General features: G+C 39.6%; 3 protein-coding genes across 5 annotated transcripts; 1 reads left to right on the forward strand and 2 right to left on the reverse strand.

The window, feature by feature from the left end:
* Window positions 1-2,416: 2,416 nt before the first annotated feature.
* Window positions 2,417-5,005, forward strand: LOC139297055 (SLAM family member 6-like). The gene is made up of 4 exons (XM_070919640.1): window positions 2,417-2,465; window positions 3,416-3,727; window positions 3,813-4,103; window positions 4,477-5,005. Exons 1-4 carry the CDS (start codon window positions 2,417-2,419, stop codon window positions 4,605-4,607), a joined length of 783 nt encoding a protein of 260 aa, XP_070775741.1. The 3' UTR covers window positions 4,608-5,005.
* Window positions 5,006-7,429: 2,424 nt separating this feature from the next.
* Window positions 7,430-12,584, reverse strand: LOC139296836 (SLAM family member 9-like). Of its 3 annotated transcripts, none has more exons than XM_070919371.1 (6): window positions 12,493-12,584; window positions 10,903-11,214; window positions 10,524-10,817; window positions 9,648-9,752; window positions 9,061-9,107; window positions 7,430-7,711 (listed from the first exon to the last, which is right to left on the reverse strand). In XM_070919371.1, exons 1-6 carry the CDS (start codon window positions 12,548-12,550, stop codon window positions 7,532-7,534), a joined length of 996 nt encoding a protein of 331 aa, XP_070775472.1. In that variant the 5' UTR covers window positions 12,551-12,584; the 3' UTR covers window positions 7,430-7,531. The 3 variants fall into 3 exon arrangements, with proteins under 3 accessions (XP_070775472.1, XP_070775471.1, XP_070775473.1); XM_070919370.1 differs by having other exon boundaries at window positions 9,061-9,110; XM_070919372.1 differs by lacking the exon at window positions 9,061-9,107 and having other exon boundaries at window positions 7,532-7,711.
* A 1,902-nt stretch (window positions 12,585-14,486) lies between these two features.
* Window positions 14,487-22,557, reverse strand: LOC139296542 (ATP-sensitive inward rectifier potassium channel 10-like). Its single transcript, XM_070918966.1, has 6 exons — window positions 22,528-22,557; window positions 18,051-18,396; window positions 16,742-16,953; window positions 16,303-16,434; window positions 16,013-16,190; window positions 14,487-14,881 (listed from the first exon to the last, which is right to left on the reverse strand). Exons 2-6 carry the CDS (start codon window positions 18,394-18,396, stop codon window positions 14,487-14,489), a joined length of 1,263 nt encoding a protein of 420 aa, XP_070775067.1. The 5' UTR covers window positions 22,528-22,557.
* Between the last annotated feature and the right edge of the window lie 286 nt (window positions 22,558-22,843).

Raw genomic sequence — 22,843 nt, forward strand, 5'->3', positions numbered from 1 at the left:
TTAACAGCAATTTATAATGCAAATGTATTCAAATGTATGATACAAGTTGCATCCTTCCTCTATTTGAAGATGGATTATTTGAGTCATGGTCTAAAGATCCCTGGCTGATCAGTGAAAACTGTTGGTAGATTATTCCTCCTCAGTGTTAATTCTGCTAAAGCCTCTTCTTTCACAAAGAGTTCATAGATTCAGAGATGCATCTGATGAGGCTATAAACAGACCAGCATGTCTGAGGACTGCTCTGGTTTAAGTCCAGGCTTTGGCAGGGGCAGGAGTCTGGACGCACACACTGGTCCTTTTTTAGAATAAGCAGGCAACGTTTCGTCGTTTTTTATGGCACTTTCTTTAAACTCAAGCAGCATCTCTGGATAAGAAATAAGAAAAAAGAAAAAACTGGCAAGATAAATGCAAACATTGGGTATTCTGTTGGAAGACACCATGCTGGCATTCCTACCTGGAGTGATTTGTTCTTAAGCTCCATGGGTTTGAGGTCTGTGGATTGCGGATTGGGGGAGATTACGAGTGACTCGTATGTCATCAAAATGCAGATGATGCATCAGAGCAAAATCTGTCGTTGTTTGTTCGACAGATTTGGCTTCCTCTCACCGTAAGTCAGAACAAAATGACTTCATGCTGGGTTTTTCAAAAGAAAACCTCTTTACACTGTAAACACTGTCAGATGTTGTGAAAACATGCCATTGTCATACTATTACCAGAACTATGACAAACTACTTCCCACTCTACTTTACAACTGTTATACAACCAAAATGGCAGGCATGATTTAAAATATGGTAAAAGAGGAATAAATCAGGCAAATATGATGTGAATTTAACTTATATACTGTAGACAATTTGGATTGAAAAAACAAAACAGTTGATTTCTTAAATGTCTAAACTTCAGGGTTAGTCTAAAGGTTTTTAAACATCTGCAATGCATTGTAGGTAGAATTAAAATGTAACCAACATTGAAAAAAAACAGGATGGCAGGTCTGGAGAGTTGGAGGAGAGTGCATGGACTGGGAGAAGTGAGCAGGGGCTGAAGACAGGGACTGATAGAGACGGTGTGGCTGCAGGAAGGGAAGTAAACTGTCTTTTACTGTTGCCGCCAAGCTGCTCTGCAAGGTTTGAGTGCCTTGCTTACAGGCTTCTTGTTGGTTGTGGTTTAGGGAGGGTAGACGGGTCTTGATTCAGTTTCCATACCCATTTTCTCAGCTGCTCTGGGATTTGAACCAGGAACCTCAGGTAAGCACTTCAAAACTCTGAGGATTTTTAGCCACACTAGAGGCGTGGCTAACAATGTTGGTCTGTCCACCTCTTTGGTCCAGAATGAATCATCTCAGCAACTATGGGATGGATTGCCATGAATCATTTAGTCCCCAGAGTATGAAATAACACCATGTCTCAATAATGCAAGATACATGATGCTCCTTATGACTATTGCTATTCTACTATCGAAATTTTAAAAAACATACCAAAAAAAGGCAGGTTTACTGGTTTCAGGGTGTCGAATACTCTTGTGATGTCAATGTAATGTAATAAAAAATGAACTAATGTTGTAACAGCAGGAGGGTTTTCATCTCGAGTGAAGGAAAGACAAAACCTTTCGGCAGTTCAGATCACGTGACCTCTACTTTCAGGCCAGACTTCTCATTGTCAAGTGTTGAGTGAGCGACAGAGAACAGATAAAACCAGATGACTGACAAACTATGTTTTCATGTGAATTTCATTCAGATGTGTGGTTTTCTTATGTATCATTGGTGCAATGCAACGTGCCTAAAAGATCAGGTGAAAAGAAATATATGGCCTGCATAAAGAAGAGAAGACTGACGCGTCTTTGGTTTTCTGATAATTGTATTCCTGTTTCCTGGCACAGAATGATTACTATGTAAAGATGCCTTTGCAGGTTCCTTTTTCTTTGGCACACAGTTTTCAGTGGCAACATTTACATTTACAGTTTACCACCAGTATCTTTCAGAATCTGAAAATGCAAGAGGTGTTAAATTCAGAGCTACAAAAAAGGAAGTGGTTAAAATTGCAAGCGCAATGAGACACCATGATGAGTTTAAGTGCAGCAAAGCCTGAACTAGTAAAACAAATACACAGTGCAAACCACAGTAATTTATATAATTATGTTCTTATGTAATGTATTGACAAAATGTAATGTTCTTTCCTTCTTTTGTCTCTTCCTTTTTTGTCTTTGTTTTCTTTCAAATAACTTTTGTCCCACGGACCAAAGATGAAACTGAACTGTCTGCTAACTGTGACGCAGCATACAGAAGAAGTTCATTGGTCAGTGTGGTTTTTACAGGAAAGACACCACTGTGACTGTGGCTTTAACCCTGTAGCGTGTTTATTAGAGCAAAACATAACACACACATTATAATAGTCAGGCAGGACGACCGAACAGAGACTCTATAATGTCTATCTTTGTGATACTGGGACTGCTGGTCTGCATAGAGGCACCAGGTAGGAGAAGATCACTGTCTTATAAAATGTTATTAACAGATACAGCAATGACGCGTGAGCAACCTTCTTTATTGTGATCAATGAACTGAGCACCATGAAGTTACATCAGATTTTATCTTATGATTAGCAATACACACATGTGCTAACTGATAGAATGTGCTATGTTATCAATGAGCCTTCCTTTGTATGTATAACCATGCAAAAAAGGAACCAAGTGATCACATGAGAGAGATTTTATTCACTTAAAACAGTTTAAGGCCAAAAGTACATTGTAAGGTTTTAAAGGTGGCATCACTGTGGGCCTGAAGGGGTTTTGTCAAGTTAATTAGTAGCTTCCTACTTCAAAAAAATAGCCTGGTTACCAGAAGAAATTGCAACAAACAAAAACTTAGTTTTCAATGCTGAACATAAAAATCCACTGACTTCAAGCAAAAGAATCAGTTACGAAAATACTGACATCATCTTAAAAAATTGAGGAAATTACACAATACCAGTATATTGAAGTAAATTAATTAGTAACAGTTACTGTAATGTGAAGTTTTCTGAGCTTTTACATACATTAATTTGGCAGAAGCAACTTTTTCCCTCATTCACCCATTGAGAACAATTTGAGGCTCTTGCTCAGGTTCACTTTGACACATGGACAGACGGAGTTATTATTACCAGTAGTCGTAGTTAAAGTGATCAGAAGAAGAATGGCAAAGCACTTTATTGTATTACATGTCTGCTCACATCTTCAAGCAAAGTTTTGAACATACTGAATGCCAGCAGGAGCAACAAAGGAACAAAGGAAAATATACCTTTTCCAGCCCTTGATTAGCTGTGATAAACTGAGGGTCCTTCGCCTCACCTCATTTTGCACTATGACGTTCAAATATGAAGCCTGCATTTAATGATGATCTTATATCATGTGTGATTTTTATTGTCTTGTGTGTCTAATGTTTTCACAGGGTCCAGCTCTGTGACCCCTGTGTTTGTGAAGAAGGGAGACGATGTACTTCTGAATGTCACGACTGCTGATGATCTTGAGGAAGATGCTATTGTTTTGTGGAAGTTCAATAAACAGACTATTTTAGTAAGATTTATACCTGATAGAGAACCAACAGCCTCTCCTGTTTACACTGAAAGGCTTGAGTTTTCTGTGAAAAATTACTCTGTGAAACTGAAGAATCTAGAAGAGGCAGACAGTGGAGTTTATACTGCACAAGCAGCAGGGATTCAAACTCAGCTAATACTAGCTGAACACAACGTCATAGTTCAAGGTAGGTTTGCTAACATTTCAGACACTGATAGAGAGTTTCTACCGCCACGTTTCTAAAACATTTCCCACAAACGTTCCCTCCTCAGATCCAGTGTCTCCAGTGGAACTGACAGTGGACTCCGTGTCCAGAAGCTCAGACTCCTGTAACCTCACTGTGACCTGCAGCACACAGGACTCTCACATTAACAGCACTTTTAGATGTGACAACCAGACCTGCAGTCAGGAGGGAGGACAGCGATCACAGGTCACAGCCTCTGGTGCTTCTCTCCATGTCTATCTGGGGGGGAATGGCTCAATCATATGTAACCATAGCAACGTCAGCTGGATCGAGGACATGAAAACGATTGAACATGTCTGCAGAGATGTCCAAGATAATGGTAAGACTGAAAGACAAAGCAACTTGCTGATGTCCAAGTAAATAAGATCTGAACCCGACTAAACCACCCTGTCAGGATGCAAATACAAACTTAAGTAAAAAGTACAGAAATGTTTAAAGGAACATTAAATGACAATAATTAAATAAATCAGTTAATAGGCGTCTGACATGTCTTTTAGCAGTTTTACATGCTTTTTTACAACTTTTCAACTGCACTTTGCAGTGCATGTATTTTGAAATGTAGGAATTACAATATAAACACAGTAAGAGGAATAACTGATTTGTTGCTTTCACTCCTCTTTTGCTGCAGTGTCACAGTCTGGATCTGATGTGTCCGTTTTTGTAATGAAACAACCGGTTTTGTTGTGTTCCAGTTTCCGAGAGTCTCTCTGCAGGCATCTCTGTGTGTCTGGTGAAGACAGTCGTGTTCGTTGTCGGTCTGATCGTCATGGTGTCTGCCGTCATCGGTGTTCACGTCATGGAGAGGCTCAAAAAGCAAAAATAAGAAAGAAATGGTTCTCTACCAACAAATCTTACATATATTTCATTCTCTTATCTAGAAAAACTTGAAGTTAAAGGTACTCTGTGGGGTTTTTGACCACTAGTAGCGCTATGGAGCAGTTTTTTTTATGAGTGGGTCCCTGTTTTGTTTGTACTGTGCATGTACGAGCCCACTGGGGGACATTCCTTTGCAAAGAAACTGCACAAGGCTGCTTTAATTGATTATACCCAATAATCACTGTGGTCTCTTTGTAAATGAAATGATTGCACAGAGATGACCATGTTAAAAAATGTTTTTGGAGGATGTTATCGTGACAAAACTAGAAACTTATATTTTTGTATGATCAAAACTTACAAGAAAAAGCCTTGATTAATACACTGTGTGTAACACTGCATGCGGTCCCGTTTACAATATTCTAAAAATAAAAAACAAAACATTTCATGTATGTTTTGCAAATTCAATGTTCATTTGACCAAAACACACAGATTATTCCCAGTTATTCCCATTTGTTGAAGCATGTTTTAATCTTTGTGTGAACTAAGCAAAGCAGATTCTGGTACATGCACCATCATTGGACACTTATTAAAGCTATACGTGGCTCAATGAATTACACTCATGAACTGAACTTAAAGGAGTACTTTACTGGAAATCTGTCTTTTGAGCATCACTTAAAGGATGAAAGGTGGTGCTGAAAAATGTGAAGCTTGTTTCAGCATAATCTACTTCTCTGTTGTTGATCCATATATTCAGAACAGCTACAAACTTTGCAGTTTTCCAAGTGTACAAGGAGCCAGTATTTGATTCTAAATTGTATTTTCAGTTGAGTATTTCTTTATATCAATAAAAGCAACTATATACAGTGCATCCGGAAAGTATTCACGGCGCTTCACTTTTTCCACATTTTGTTATGTTACACCCTTATTCCAAAATGGATTAAATTAATTTTTTTCCTCAAAATTCTACACACAACACCCCATAATGACAATGTGAAAAAAGTCTTTTTGAAATTTTTGCAAATTTATTAAAAATAAAAAACTAAGAAATCACATGTACATAAGTATTCACAGCCTTTGCCATGAAGCTCAAAATTGAGCTCAGGTGCATCCTGTTTCCACTGATCATCCTTGAGATGTTTCTGCAGCTTAATTGGAGTCCACCTGTGGTAAATTCAGTTGATTGGACATGATTTGGAAAGGCACACACCTGTCTATATAAGGTCCCACAGTTGACAGTGCATGTCAGAGCACAAACCAAGCATGAAGTCAAAGGAATTGTCTGTAGACCTCCGAGACAGGATTGTCTCGAGGCACAAATCTGGGGAAGGTTACAGAAAAATTTCTGCTGCTTTGAAGGTCCCAATGAGCACAGTGGCCTCCATCATCCGTAAGTGGAAGAAGTTCGGAACCACCAGGACTCTTCCTAGAGCTGGCCGGCCATCTAAACTGAGTAATCGGGGGAGAAGGGCCTTAGTCAGGGAGGTGACCAAGAACCCGATGGTCACTCTGTCAGAGCTCCAGAGTTCCTCTGTGGAGAGAGGAGAACCTTCCAGAAGGACAACCATCTCTGCAGCAATCCACCAATCAGGCCTGTATGGTAGAGTGGCCAGACGGAAGCCACTCCTTAGTAAAAGGCACATAGCAGCCCGCCTGGAGTTTGCCAAAAGGCACCTGAAGGACTCTCAGACCATGAGAAACAAAATTCTCTGGTCTGATGAGACAAAGATTGAACTCTTTGGTGTGAATGCCAGGCGTCACGTTTGGAGGAAACCAGGCACCGCTCATCACCAGGCCAATACCATCCCTACAGTGAAGCATGGTGGTGGCAGCATCATGCTGTGGGGATGTTTTTCAGCGGCAGGAACTGGGAGACTAGTCAGGATAGAGGGAAAGATGAATGCAGCAAAGTACAGAGACATCCTGGATGAAAACCTGCTCCAGAGCGCTCTTGACCTCAGACTGGGGCGACGGTTTATCTTTCAGCAGGACAACGACCCTAAGCACACAGCCAAGATATCAAAGGAGTGGCTTCAGGACAACTCTGTGAATGTCCTTGAGTGGCCCAGCCAGAGCCCAGACTTGAATCCGATTGAACATCTCTGGAGAGATCTGAAAATGGCTGTGCACCGACGCTTCCCATCCAACCTGATGGAGCTTGAGAGGTGCTGCAAAGAGGAATGGGTGAAACTGCCCAAAGATAGGTGTGCCAAGCTTGTGGCATCATATTCAAAAAGACTTGAGGCTGCAATTGCTGCCAAAGGTGCATCAACAAAGTATTGAGCAAAGGCTGTGAATACTTATGTACATGTGATTTCTCAGGTTTTTTATTTTTAATAAATTTGCAAAAATCTCAAAAAAACTTTTTTCACGTTGTCATTATGGGGTGTTGAGTGTAGAATTTTGAGGAAGAAAATGAATTTAATCCATTTTGGTATAAGGCTGCAACATAACAAAATGTGGAAAAAGTGAAACGCTGTGAATACTTTCCGGATGCACTGTATCTTTAAAAACAACTACATGTAAAAATATATTTTTAAAAAGCTGACAAATCATAGAAAAACTATTTTTTTTCGCTAATTTGTCTCATCCTGAACAATTCCTTAAGCTGCAACACATAAAATCAATTAACTGAAGTCTGTAGAAACAATACAAGAACAATACTGTGTATCTCTTAATAGGAAATAAATGAAATGTAATTGTGTTCAGATACACGTCTTCTTTGGTTGCACTAATATTAGCTGCAAGTATCTTAAACAACAAGATATACAATATTGTGGCGATCTGTGGTTCACGCATGGTAAAAACTCAGGGAGGCAGTTTCTCTTATTTTGAACAGGCACTTTATTAAAAGCAACAAGCAGAGTATCACTTAACAGTAGAACATCCAGGCACTCACACCGGAAGAAGTGTCACAATTCCTGGTGAATTGTTTCAGGACTTGGAAGTCTTTTCTACCTGAGCATACAAGGTCTCTGGCAAAGTCTTGCCTTTAGTCTCAGTGGATCCCATGTTTCCAGCGTGAGGCCCCACCAAGCTGTAGGTGGAGGTTGGAGAAACACCTGAAGCATCACCTGCTGGACTCTGATACCGAGGTTGGCCTGTAGTTTCGACCTGGAAAATAAGGGTTACATTTTGAGGAAAGGTCGTTCGCCATTTTTATTTACCACACTTTATTTCTGACAGTGATATTATACTGTATTAACATGTAATCTCACTACAATTAACAGCAGCTCATATATATCCTTCAAAAACTACAAACCTCTGTATCATTAACTACAAAAGTGATGACCAGGTTTTTCAAAACAACATAATTACTTTGTATTTTTATGCTTAAAATGGCTCTTAAACACATTTTTAGGTGTTTTTCATCACCAGCATCATCAAGAGTGAGGTGTTGGACATGGTTTCAATGTGTCTAAAACTTGAGTTCAAGCTCTTGTGCGAGAGCACAACACACTGCATTTTAAAGAAAGCACATAAAGGAAGCGTCTACACCACTTGACAGCACATACAGTACGTTGTATTTAGAAAAGGACACTGCAAATTTCAGTTTTTGTCCTTCTCTTGATTTGAAGACTGAAAATGAAGATTTGTGGTTCTCTTCAAACATTTCTCGTGAATTTACCTACTTTTCACACAACTATCACATAGAAAACGTGCAAAAACGTTTAACGCAAGTGCACCTGGGAGTCTTCAGCTCACAATATTCTCAGTATTCACTGTTAGAGTATGCAGAAGTACAAAACATTTGTCTCAGTATGTAGCTCACATGTAGCTTAGGTTACATGCTGTGTGTCAAAAAGCGTAAGCAAAGGGAGAAGAGAATACATGACGTAAAGTAAATCTCTTTTCAGACACCAGTATGTGATTTTGATGATTGTATGAAGAGTTTCACAAACTCAACACCTTTTGCAACATTTACTGTTTTGTAAACGGGAACACAGGTTTCAGCTCTCAAAAATCGTCCTTTCCATTCTAACAATGCATCAAAGTGAATGAAAAACACAAGCAAACAACACACACGTGGCATAAAGAAAGACACTGCAGTTTGATGAGACGTCGGCAGCAGGTTTGGATAGATAGCATCGTGGTGCATCTGGAAATTCATTTAGTTCATCGGGTTCAAAACAACACACATGAGCACAAGCAAGCAGCACAATCAGTGACGTGCGTACGTGGCAGGTAGGAGCAAGCAGCAGGACCAGGAACAGCAGGACCAGGTTCAGCAAATAGACCACCTTGTCAGGGAAATGTATAGTGATTGGTGTGCATAGGGACAGCCAGTAAAAGTGTGTCAAGCTCCTTTTTTGTTGTTTTTTTTAAAGCATTTTTGTTTATTTTGCCTGTTTCCTCAAATTCCATATCAATTAAATCAGTTAAATTGCTCAAAATCTGAAATTCTGTTCCTCGGTTTATTGGGCATATTTGGGAGAGTGATGTTAAAAGAACTTGACACTTACCTGAGGAACTTCATATACTGTATTGTCGATGTTCTGTTGTGTTTTATCTGCTGGTCAGTCATAAAGAAATACATGTTGGTTTGCTTTACCTTTTACGTTACTTGAGCTGCACCTTCATTGCATCCTGATTTAGAGTGTGTCATCCTCACACAGCAGCTCACTTTAAAGCCTTTATGTGTAGGATTTGATATTTTGTGATGTTGGTGACTCCTAGAGGTTGTATCAAAAATGCTTTGGCAAAAAGATACCCCCTTTCCTCCCCCCTGGGATCTGGCCTGGGGATGCTAAGAATAATTTGAAAGATGTAATAATCACCCAAAAAATATACATATAGAGGCTTTAAGTTACACAGAAGTTTGGCACAACATTGGCTATGGCAAATAAGGAACAGTTGTGGATTCCCACCCACACTGTATGCTGTATGAAAGGTTTAAGATATTTTTAATTATATAATTTTTGTACCTGTATTCCCCAGTAACACAAAGGGGGATTTATGGGTATGGCAGATGATGAACTTTGCTTTGAATGAATGTACAGTAAATAGATTTAAATGTGTATATCTATGTTAAAAAGCACACACAACTTACATTTTCCTCTCCTTCGATGAAAAAAAACTGCTGCAAAAACTACGATAACGAGAAATAGGATGACAAAACAAACAACCACTGTGACAGTGACATTGTCATTGGAATCTGTAAAGAAAAACAAAAGCCTGATTAGAAAATGATGCCTGATTTAAGTCATTCAACATAATTGAGCGAGTGCTACTGTAGCATCACATCTTGCCAGCTTGTGCTTTTGACAGACTGCAGTTTTAAATTTCTTGGTAACAGACCTGATCTGGGAACTGTTGGGTCTCTGTCATAACATTATAAAGAGTCGGTCTTAGACCTGCTCTATTTTGTAAAGTGTCATGAGATGACTTTGTTGTGATTTGGCGCTATATAAATAAAATCGAATTGAATTGAATTGAATTGAATTGAATCTGTAATAAGAAATAATTAAATTTTTTCAAGTAATGGGTGAAGCCAAACTGTCACAATTTAAAACTACCAACCTTCCAAAGGTCACTGAATCACAACATTTAAATACCACGTGGTCACCCTGGTAGAGGTTAATAATGACATTTTTGGTTTTTACTAGTTTTCACTGATATATATATATATATTAATAATTAACAAGTTCTTCAGTGCAAATGGTGATTTTAAAATGCCAAATGCACAATAAATGAGGTCATTTCTGCCCCCAGAGCAACTCTTCCTTGAGAAATGGTAAAAATCCAATAGCCTACCCACCCCTGAAAACAGAGAGAAAAATACACATATTTTAACCCTATCTGTGATAAATCCAATTTATTTATTGTTTTATTACTAATAAATATTTATTTATTCTTTTTTTTTTAACTGGGCTACAATCCAAACTGTGCATCACTATCAGCAAGTTGCTTTGTCTTTCAGTCTTACCATTATCTTGGACATCTCTGCAGAAGTGTTCAATCGTTTTCATGTCCTCGATCCAGCTGACGTTGTTGCTATGGTTACAGATGATTGAGCCATTCCCCCCCAGGTAGACATGGAGAGAAGCACCAGAGGCTGTGACCTGTGATCGCTGTCCTCCCTCCTGACTGCAGTTCTGGTTGTCACATCTAAAAGTGCTGTTAATGTGAGAGTCCTGTGTGCTGCAGGTCACAGTGAGGTTACAGGAGTCTGAGCTTCTGGACACGGAGTCCACTGTCAGTTCCACTGGAGACACTGGATCTGAGGAGGGAACGTTTGTGGGAAATGTTTTAGAAACGTGGCGGTAGAAACTCTCTATCAGTGTCTGAAATGTTAGCAAACCTACCTTGAACTATGACGTTGTGTTCAGCTAGTATTAGCTGAGTTTGAATCCCTGTTGCTTGTGCAGTATAAACTCCACTGTCTGCCTCTTCTAGATTCTTCAGTTTCATAGAGTAATTTTTCACAGAAAACTCAAGCCTTCCAGTGTAAACAGGAGAGACTGTTGGTTCTCTATCAGGTATAAATCTTACTAAAATAGTCTGTTTATTGAACTTCCACAAAACAACAGCATCTTCCTCAAGATCATCAGCAGTCGTGACATTCAGAAGTACATCGTCTCCCTTCTTCACAAACACAGGGGTCACAGAGCTGGACCCTGTGAAAACATTAGACACACAAGACAATAAAAATCATTATTTTGTCGATACTGAATGTTTCTCCATCCTTACTATATTTCGTTCCTTTCAACATTACAGAGACTTTCCACTCTGTCTCTTCTGAAAACCAGGGGACTTTCTTTCACCTTGTCCTCTTTTCTCCCCCTCTCACCCACACTATTGTCTCCAAACTTTTAACTAAGACAATTATCTTTCTCTAACCTTTGCGAAGCAGTTTTGGTCATCTAAACTTTACCAAACTCTAACCAAAGAGGTACAAGAGGTACACTTTAAAGGCACTGACAGACTTTATATTTGGGTAAAAGGAGTAAACAGTATAATGTGCATTATTAATATTATATTATTGTTATTACCATGATTAGCGCAACTGTTTTAGAGTTATAAGAAAAGTCATTTGACGAGCCGAGAGGATAATGATCACGTCAACCTCCGATCTATATTCCACTCCACCCATAGTCCACTTTTGCACTTAGCATCGCTGCACCCATATGGACCAAAATAGTATCTCCACTATATTTGTTTACACTGTTTACAAATCCAAAAAAAAGACCAAAGCCAACAATGTATTGTCTGTGTAGCTTTTTATTTTGAGTCAATTCCACATATAAATTCTCACTATAGGACCAAAGATGTCAGGATAATTAGTGCTATAGAAAACACACCAAGCCAACCAAGAAAAGAGAATGCATTTAAAGAATGGTTAAGAAGTTCTTGCCTTATATTTGTCGTAAATACAGCCGACAAACGGAGAACTAAAACAGGCCCATTGTGATACATGTAGCCTGCAACAGTATTACAAAGTGGTTGGGCTATCCTTCGATAGCTAGCTGGTGAACAGTGAAAAATAACATTATTAATTTTCATTATACCTTTTATTTCTTTTTGTCTTTATACTTCTTTTATCTTCACTGTATGATCCTTTCTTCCATTTCTTTAACTTTGTTATTCTTGTTTGTTTTGTTTGTCACTTATTTGGTGACTAATTTGATATCAGGAAACTGATCGATATCAGGTTGTCTTTTTGTTGCTTTTGTTAGCTTTAAGTATTTTTTTAGTTGACTGTAGTTGTACATTTATTATTTTAGAGGAAGTATAGAAATATTTTATATATATATATATATTTGAATCTCAGACTTTTTTCAGATTACGACTTTGTACAAGCCCCTTGGCATTCTTGGCTAAGGTACAACAGACAACCAGATTTTAAAAATAGAACAAGAAATATAAGCAGAAAATCAAATAAAATATGTCTTTACCTTGCATTTGACACAGATACACCAGGGAAACAGCCCATAGAAATGAAAACGATCTCATTCTGACACATGTCACATATGAGGAAGTGATCTGACTGTTATGCACGCCTCAAGCTACTTCTGGAGGAAGTACAGCTTGTGTGTCTTCTATTTGACAGTATGACAATGGGTGATGACGATTAGCACGCGACAATGACAACTTTAAAACATCCCAAACACAATGTAAATGAGGCTGTGTTAGACAAAGGATAATATTGCTAATTAGAAAAAAATGCAAAGTTTATGGAGATTTAGCAAAGCATACAGAATACAGTTTAGATGAATGAGAGTTTCTGCTGTTGGGCCTCAGTGTTCTAGCCTGGAAACCAGACCAGTTTAATTTGCTCTGGTAGATGCATCTTGTTGCTCTGATTGGTTGCAGCGTCCAGGGGCATTTTGGTCTGCACCGCTGATAACGCCCCTTGAAAATCAAAAATGAACTGTGAGGTTCCAGACGAATTTGCATTTAGTCAAATGGTCTTGCGATGGCAAGCTATCAGCGTTCCAACCACAATAAAATTGCTAGTAAAAGACACAAAACAAAATATGGCCTTTAATAACTCATAATCAGCTTTATTAAATCACTTTTTAGAGAGAATTGTCTCATTTGATCTCTCCATCTGCACTTTAAACACTATTAACACTCCAGAGCTCGATGTTAATTGGGGAAATGTTACAAATAGATGCAATTTCCAACATATTCATCATACTTGTCCCTGCTTCATCTGTCATGTCTAACCATCATCGTCACACATTTCCATCCGAATAGAATCATTATCAGTGACTTACAACATCACTTTCACATTCTCGTCTCTCAGCACTCAGGTGTAGTCTGGTGCAGTCATATTACAAGTCTTCTTCGTGTTCTTGTCGTCTAAACTGAAAAATAAAAGGGGAAGGGAGGAAGCATCTGTTTCAAAGTTTATTCTAACTGCTTCAAATTCAATGACATTCAATGTGTAAGTGCTTTTAATAGTGTTAAAAAAAACATATATCTTAAGGCTCCAAACATAGGCAGCTAACCTTCTCTAAGGTGCAAATGTACATCAAGTACTTAAAGTGCTAACTTTCTGTTTTGAAACAGCAATAATAGTCATACATAACAGAAAACAAGAAATGCCCACACCATCAAGAGACACAGTATACAGAGCACCTGGAGCCATGTGCAACACACATAACTGACATCGTGTTTATGTGTCTTTAAATCTGGTACTTCTGTCGTTTTACATCAGGAAATGTAAAAATATCATGAGTGTGCCGTGAGAGAGTTGGGGGTGGGTTTTTTTCTTTTTTACCGTAATAGAAGCAAACTCATATTATTAACTTAGACGTTTACTGTTTTAGAGGAAGTATAGAAATTCTACCCTTCCATATTAAAGTGTCTGTGGGTGCTTCCTGACCCCCGTACTTGTCTACCCATCACATTGGAAAACACACAATGACTCACACTCTTTTGTATAAGTTTTTGTCTTTGTGATTTGAATTTTAATTCTCTGGGGGAAACCCAGACAAGCCCACCAAGGTTTCTGTATTCTCCACAGCTTGTTTTGCTTTCTATCTCTCTGTTGATGTTTTTTATTTTCTGTGTGAATAAATAAACCAACCTGTTATTTTTTTTGTTATGAAAGTGTCTACAGTATAAGCTCCAAAATACATACAGTAGCTGCAGTTAGGCAGTGTGTTATGCCGTCATATGAATACAGTCCAGCCAGTGTAAAACATGTATTATCCCAGCAAACGTATGAGAGTGACAAACTTGGCCAAACGGTAGTCTGTAGTCTTCCATATTTGCTTTCTGCATCATTTGGTGCTACTGGGACATAGATATCTCTCTGATTTAAGTTCAAAGCAGTCTAAAAAGACAGTTTCCCAAGCTGTATTGATATGATTCGTTGTTTGCAAATCAGTCTCCTGCGTATTGCTCTCTGTAAAATGCTCCTCTTCTAAACCATTCCTGTTTACACGTTGCTGATGCGAACACTGAGAGGAGTGTCTCTGACCCGGCCACGGTCCTCCCCTCTTTCCCTATAGTTCTGCTCCAGACGGATCTTCTCTGGATCGGACACCTCCGGCACAGTCCCACCCCCGTTGCTCTGGTACCCATGCTGGGGGCTGGATGGTTTGAAGATGGGTGTGGTCTTGGTCTTGGCCACTTTGTCAAAGAAGGCGAAGTCCGCTACGTATTTGCCCGATGGGGAAAGGGAGACTACAGGGGGAAACTCGTAGCCCCAGAGAATCTCATCTGGCAGGTAGGAAGTGCGGACCTGGCAGGTGGCGGAGGTCGGCTCAACTGTAGCGCTCATGATCACCAGCAGCTCGAAGTCTGCCAATTCTGGATCAGTCCAGCCCCCACCTGGTGGAGGTAAATGAGATGGGAGGAGATACCAGAAGATGAAAATGAAAAATGGGAGAGAGGAAGGATCCATTAATAAAAAACACTAAAGTTAAAGTTACACTGCAGAGTTTTTGACCACCAGTAGTGCTGTACAGTAGTGTTATGAGCAGGTTCCCATTTTGTTTGCATCTCATGGAGGCTCATGTGGATGCTCATGAGTGCACACACAGGTGATACAAATTCCTGCCAGTGGCTTCACGCTATAGCACTGATTGAATGGTGGTGGGGGTAATGTTCCATCAATGCACCATTAAAACCCTTCATCAGGCACTCATTGAAATACTTACAACACAAAATTTCAACCCTAGAGTGTGAAAATGCAAAATTTCAACCCTAGAGTGTCATTGCAGGACACAACAAGACTTTTTTACTTTTGTGACTTTTTTACTTTTGTGACATTTTTAAAAATATTCAATTTTTATGTTGAAAATCAAAATCAATGAAGTTACCATATATGGTTCCTTGCCGGATAAAGGGTTAAAAGGAGAGCCTGCTAGCTAAAAAACATTGATATACTTAACAAGTGTAAAAAAAACAAATTACCAGAAAGGTAGGAAGTGGGGAAACAAGAAAAGGAAAGTTGGTATTGAAGAGAAAATAGAGAAACAAAGGGTGGAAGGTAAAATGCTGTATTTATTTAAATCACTGTATTTCCCCACATTCATTTCAGAAATAAGGTATGATCACAGATGGAAAATCCTCACCGCTTGCAGCAAGTGAAGACTCAAGTTAAATATAAAACTGGTTGAACATGGTTAACACCATCTGAGCTCACCAACAACTGATAAGTGGAACTAGGGAAGGTGTGGGGAACAAGCAGTTTACCTTCCTGTTACATCATTTCTCATTGAACATTGAACTCCTTATACGTCCGATTTCTAAAAGTCTAACTTTCGACATCAAAGTGTTGCTGCAGCAGCAGTACTGTAGAGTAGAGCTGTCCATTTCATTTTGAAGAGTTTTAAGAGTATTCTCACCGTTAGTGTTTGATGGACTCGGTATAACTCAAAAGATTGCAAAGATAAAACCCCTTTTACTTGCGATACTACCACCACCCACCAAATCTCCTGCCCTCACTATCAAACTTACCTTTGGCTGCCCAGGCTCGCAGGGGGCTGCTGTCATCGATGAGGTGGTAGAAGGTGAGGGGAAGGATGAGGAAGGGGCTGTCACTGGATGTGTCCACTTGGAAGGGCACGTTTCTCTGGTCCAAACGAACCGTCTCCCCTTCCTTGGTCAGGGAGGTCTGAAGCAGTTTTCCGGTCACCTGGGGGTGAATAAGTTGTTTTAGCTTTTCACAAATTGCTCAAAGTAGTAGAATTTGTAGAAATGGTGGAAATATCTGATGATATATATTTTCTATCTCTACACGCACTTACCTGACACCCAAGCAGGAGACTCTTGCGCATGTTGGCCACCCTGATCATCAGGCAGGGTCGGCCTTCGTGGGTCGACACCACGGCATGTTGGCTAAACTTCACTGTCTCACCTCGCTTCTTTGGCCGAGCAACCTGAGCAGAGGAAGCTCAATCATTTCTGGTTTTAGTCCAATAATCTTTGATAAGACTCGTGTAAGAGATTCAACAGAGCTACAGATGAATTCACACTGCAAGGGATTGTATAAATTTGTGCTTGAGTTATTTAAGGTAGAGGAGCACAAATCTGCTTTTACTTGAAAATGCTTCAGAAAAAATAAATTCTCTTTTATGTTCTGTAACAGTTCATATGACTGAGAAAAGGGCCTGGATCTATGTATAAAGAAGTTCTCTGTTTTCACTGTATCTCACTTTGCAGCTGGGTGTTTTATGCATTGGCTACCTTGGCCAGGAAGGTACCAGTGATGAAAATCTCCATCAACATGGTGATGACGAGCTGGACGATGAGGAGGATGATGGCAGCTGGACATTCCTCAGTGATGCAGCGGAAACCATAACCAATGGTCGTCTGAGATTCCAGGGAAAAGAGGAAAGCACCCGTCAGGGTCTGCATCTGCATCACACAGGGTGTGTGGTTTGATGGAGGGTCAAACTCTGGAGGGACATGGTTGAAAAGGCAGCATTATGTTAGTGAAGTTGGGGACTTTTTTCTGTGCACTTTATTGTGTAATGTCTCAAGAACTAAATATTTCCAGGGCAGAACATCTAAGCCTTGAAAATATCGTATGGCTATGCAACATTACATAGGACTTTTTTACTACCACACTCAGTTGAGCAAACGGAAACATTAGAGGAAGTGGGCAAGAGCAGATGTCTCATTGCAGATATGAAATCCCTTCCTGCCATCACTAATGTTTAATCTTATCAGGGTTAGTTTAAACTCAAGATTCTGTTCAGGAAATACAATAAACACCAACATATACACATCCTTACAAAAGTGCTATAAATAAAGTTGACCCTCAATGAAAGTGTATATAAAGACAATTAGACTGAGCCCACGGCATCAACACATAGTTGGTATATACTTATTGATTCAGCACCTACTAAAATGAAGATAAATGACATTGTTACTTTAAGACAGCAGTTCTCACTGTTTCCAGCCACCCCTGTAACAGTTCCTGCAGCTATAACACGCCACATCATCACACCATCCTGGGAGTTGTCATATTCACACCTTTTTTACGTTCTGTTTCTTGCAGTTTGTAATGTCGTTCATTTTGTACGACTGCACGCACACTGAGGTATGAAAACAAAAGTCACTTGAACAGAGGTTTGGCAGCAAGTCATCCTTTGTAACAGGCAAATGATTTGGGAATATAAAGCCTGAGAACTTGACTTTAAAACTAACATTAAATATTCATGACTAAATAGGCAACAATCGTAGTTATTATTTATTTAGGGTTTAACACTTAAAATCACTTTAATAAATCTGCTTTATCGGGACTGTGTGGGAGTGGTTTGATCGGATTTGACTGACAGTGATCAAACCAATTGTCATCAGAGTCTGATTCAAAAATTGTTAAATCCTGATTTGTGCATAGATGTATGTGACGTCATCTTTTTGTAATTGAGCCCACCGAGCTCTGGCAACATCAGTTTTTGGCATTTCTAGAATTTAGATAGTGTCCTGGGGGGACTCCACTTGGAGTCAAGTGGACAGAATTACTGGACCCCCTCATTTCCTCGCTCACCAAGCAGGTCTCCGTGCACCAGTGCCACCAGATACCACAGCACCCCGAACAAGAACCAGGTCCCCGCAAACGTGGCCGTGAACAGGAAGAACTTGTAGCGCCACTGCATGTCCAGAAATGTTGTCCAGAGGTCACGCATGTACAGAGCACTCCGCCCACTGACGTGCTCGATGCGCACGTTGCTACGGCCATCTTTGGACAGGACACGCCTCCTCTTCCTCAGAGTCCCGCCCCCACCAGATAAGCCACCACCCAGTAAGGGTTTTAAAACATCTGTCTGTGTCTGGGAGTGGCAAACCTTCTGAGGGGAGGAGCTACGAGAGGAGGGAGGTGTGGCAGATGTCATCTGGTGAATAATAAAGAAAGAGGAGTTAAATACTTCCTGATTAACTTGTTAACTGTCCAGTGCAGTTACTAGGCTCATTTGAGATTAGTTTGGGGTGGACTGGGAGTCTTCTACTTAAGCTTACTGAGAAGAAGTTGGATAGATTGATTAAAAAAACTGTAATATCTAAAGATAGAAGGGGAAAGATAGAAACTGCCCATGATGACTGTAGGTTTTGGTAATTTCCCCTTCAGCAACCTGCTCTCATTCTCAGGGGGACTTTATCTCAAGTGAGTCTAATGATGCTTGAAACCAAGTCTTATTATGATTGTAACTTTATTATATTCAAAATATGTAGCAAAAGAAAAGAAAACAACTAGCAGACAAGTAAAATCAAACTGTTACTGTTACAAAGCAAGAAACCACAGTTTTAATCAGCAAAAGTCGAAACAAAACTGAAAGACGTTGCACACCCACGCAGGTGTTTTTGATTACTTTGGCTAATTTTCCAGGTGAAATTTGGTGGAAATGTAGTGGGAGTTTCCTGCAGTTGCCACACTCCCAAACACCAAAATATGCTGTACTTAAATGCAGAACTGTGGACTCCAGTCTCATAAATTAGACCAGAGTCGATAAGATTGCTTCAGACTCGACATGACAGAATCAAAAAAGACATAAAAAAGCTGGATTCGACCAGGTGTTTTTCCGGGGAATGGGGAGCAGATTTTGCCAAGTACTTCCTGTATATACTTGGATTCCGATTCCTGGTATTCAACCTTAGTACATAGTCCTGAGAGGAGGTGTAACCACCCAGAGTAAAAGTAAAAACACCTGTGTGGGTGTACTGCGTGTGTGGTTCTCAATCTTTTGGCTCGTGTTAAGTGTTCCTGAACCCTGTAGATTTTAGGGATTTTACTCAATGCCGTCTCGTCAATAGTTTGAAGCCAGAAAATAAGTCTAACAACCTGAGAGAACTATCAAGCAAGGCAAACGACCCCAAAAACATTAGCTCTCTTCGAGCATTAAGGTCTCAGTATGCTTAAAACAACATGCTTAAGGCAAAAGTGAAAAAGCCTGCTGTCATTGAATAATGATGCCCATGTTTTGGACAATCTCTCCTCGATGGCATTCATAGTGTTGCACTCGGTTATACTTGTGAAACGTGACAGAAATAGTTGTGTGGTGAATAAAAAAGAGAAGTTCAAGTCCTGCGTTTTTTCTCACCTCTATACACCTGGCCTATTGCTGCCTGAAGAGGCCGTGCTTGTTGTATTGTGTTGGTTTTGGAAATTTACAATTGTTCCATTTGTTTGTAGCATACTGAGGCCCTTAGTTTTCCCTCAGTGTAAAGATCATTAAAAGACACACTCGAAGAAGTGACATGATATATACGAAGAGACAGTCTTGTCACGTTCCGAGAAGTGCGGACTTTTTCAATTGATTTCGACAATTCTCTGGAGACAAAAGCTGTTAGAGGAAGAACAGGCATTTTCGCAGTTGGTTTCAACATCTTAAGGTGTGTCTTTGCTGTGCAACACAAATCTGAAGCAACTGCCACATGACCAAACCACTGTTTCTTTAGAATATACAGCTAATGACGAGACTTGAGGTGATATCTTACAGTACTCAAGTCAGTAGGTTAGAGGCTAGTTGTAGCCTGTGAACTACCAGTTTGAGTTGTATATGCTCATACTGTGTATATCTTAGTGTTCATAATGTTGATACTGTTCATACTGTATATATCTACCCTTCACTGCTATTTATATATCAAGTCTATACATATGTACATTACTCTGCACTGTACTGCTTTTTGTACTTCTGGTTAGATGCTAAACTGCATTTGGTTGTCTCAGTACTCTGTGCAATGACAATAAAGTTGAATCTAATCTAATCTAAAAAGAATTCTCATCGTGAGCACGTTAGCATGATGGACCATTAGCATTTTTGCATTCACTTGACTGTGAGCGCTAAGGATTAAACTTTGTACCTAAACTTTTAGCCATCTTACAATTTGTTTTTTACAAAGACAGTTGCAGCCTCGCACATTTGCATGTCTGTAGGGTCTCTCTGTAGGTTAGATTAGATTACAGGATGAAGTACTTGACAAGAAGTGTGAAGTTAATATCTTTATGATCTTTAATGACGTATTAGGACAGAATAGGGAACTGGTATTACAGACAGAAATCATTTGTTAATATGGAGATTGTTGTAGTGCATTCCCCATGTATTATTGTCTTAATGTAGAGAAAATAAACTTCAACTTCCTATTTACATGTATGTTACAGTAATATCTGTGTTTTTAGTGCTTTACACTGTGGGATGTTTGCATGAATGTGTGCCCTTGTCAGAACATTCAGGTCCACCCCTGTCACACAAAGACAGACAGTCACTGTATCCACAACCACACATTCGACACGCTCACTTACGTCCAACAAATCATGTAGGCCAATAGGGAGAGGATAGCCCACAAGGGAGGAAGATAAGGAAGAGGAGAGAGAAAAGAAGGAAGAGTAGGATTAGGATGAAGATGTACTGCATTAACCCAACAAACCCTCTGCACAGAGTCACATTTGTCAGCTGGAGGAGACAGGAAAAACTTGAATGAGTCAATTAAGGTAAAAAAAATCTTTGTTTAAAACTCGGACGCTTATCTAGATAAAGTTTTTTTTAAAGGCTTTACTGTTGATTCTAACTAGAGAGGCCTTTAGTGGACAAAGAGTGAACTTCTGACTAGTAACTGGAGACAGCAGTAAGGGTTTGGGAGGAAAAGGGCCAAAAGTTTGGCTTTCTACATGCCCTGCTCAAGACTTTTTTTTTTCAGCCTGGCTCAGGGGTCCTTTTGCAATCTTTCGCTCAGGTGTTTTTTGCTGCTTTATACTCTGGATCCTCAGAAGGTCTCTCTGTTTCTCTCGTTGTTCTCCTGTTAACAGTGCACTATATGGCCAAAAGTATATGGACACCCTAGGATTACGCTTATATGTGATTGTTGAATATCTTATTCCTTCCTCCCTTCTTCTGCTTTCAGGCTTGCCACAAGATTTGCTCCCATTCAGCCACATAATCTTGAGGTCGGCAGCGGATGATAAGAAGTGGTGGAAGAAGTACTCAGATCCTCATCTGCAAGTACCACTACAATGATGTAAAAATACTCCATTACAAGCAAAAGTCCAACATTCAAAACCTTAAATAAAAGTACAAATGTATAATGTACAGTACTTAAAGTATCAAAGGTATTTCTGCAGAAAAGTGCGCCCTGTGACTGATATATTATTATATATATCATTATTAGATTGTTAATACTACTAATCAATGCATTAAGCATTTATATACAGTTGTGTAGTATAGTCCAGCTGTTCAGTCGTGAGATGGTGAATGGGTTGGGAAAGAAAAAACAGTTCAGCCTCACAAATTTATGTTTTTTTTTCTACTATCCGCTTTTTTGTGAAATATTGGATCATTTCATCTCTTTTGGATTCAAACTATTATTTAAACGTCCGAGAAGTTTGAGAAGGTGAAATCTCTCTTTGGTGAAACGACTAAAAACCTCTGAAATGGGACGAGGGGCCCATAAGAGGTCACATGCCAAAATAAATAAGTAAATTAAAATGACTTAAAATTACCTTCCACCATTAAGGCCCGGCTCACAGTCAGTATTTCAGTTCAACCCAAAGGTGTTGAGGTCAGGAGGTGTTGCAGTCAAGTTCTTTCACACCAAACGTGAACATCGCTTTGTGCACAGGGGTAAAAATATCATTCAGACTTCCCTTGTTTGGAACTAGCCCAAACTAACTGAGGAAAAAGAAGACCACAAACGTTTGAAGACAGGGGTGTCCATATACTTTTGGCCATGTAGTGCAAATCAAAATAGCTTCCATGCAATCATAGAATGCTGATCATGGATTACATAACCAATCACCTTTAATTGCATCACACTTCTGTGATTATGCAAGGGTGAGCCTATCAAAAGCTTCATAATTACAATGACACCATTGAAAACTTCACTCTTTCAACTCTGCATCGCCCTCTCACCCAATTTTCTCTTGACACTCAAACACACTCACATGTCCCAGAAATAAAAATTCCACCACAGGCGTATATCAGATAACTAATAGAGCAAATGGGAGTAAAAAGAGGGGAATAATTTTGACCAACCTCTCCAGTAGGATGTATTCCATCTCCATGGCAACACGACAACTTTACCGTACTGCCCTGCCTCAGTGAGCCGAATCCAAAAACTGAATCAAAACTTTTTTCTTTTTGCCAAACAAAAGAGAGCCGAATGTTTTCCTGATCTCCCTCTCTCTTTTTCTACTTTCCTCTTTCTCTCTCCTTCCTTCTCTCTCCCTCTCTCTCCCTCTCTCTCCCTCTCTCTCTCTCCTCTGTGTACACAGGAATGCTTTGTTTGGAGCTGAGATAAAAGAAACAAAAGACACCATTGACAAAAACGACTCTGTGTCCATCCGTGTGT

The sequence above is a fragment of the Enoplosus armatus genome, chromosome 14 (genome assembly GCF_043641665.1).
Source record: "Enoplosus armatus isolate fEnoArm2 chromosome 14, fEnoArm2.hap1, whole genome shotgun sequence".
NCBI lineage: Eukaryota > Metazoa > Chordata > Actinopteri > Centrarchiformes > Enoplosidae > Enoplosus > Enoplosus armatus.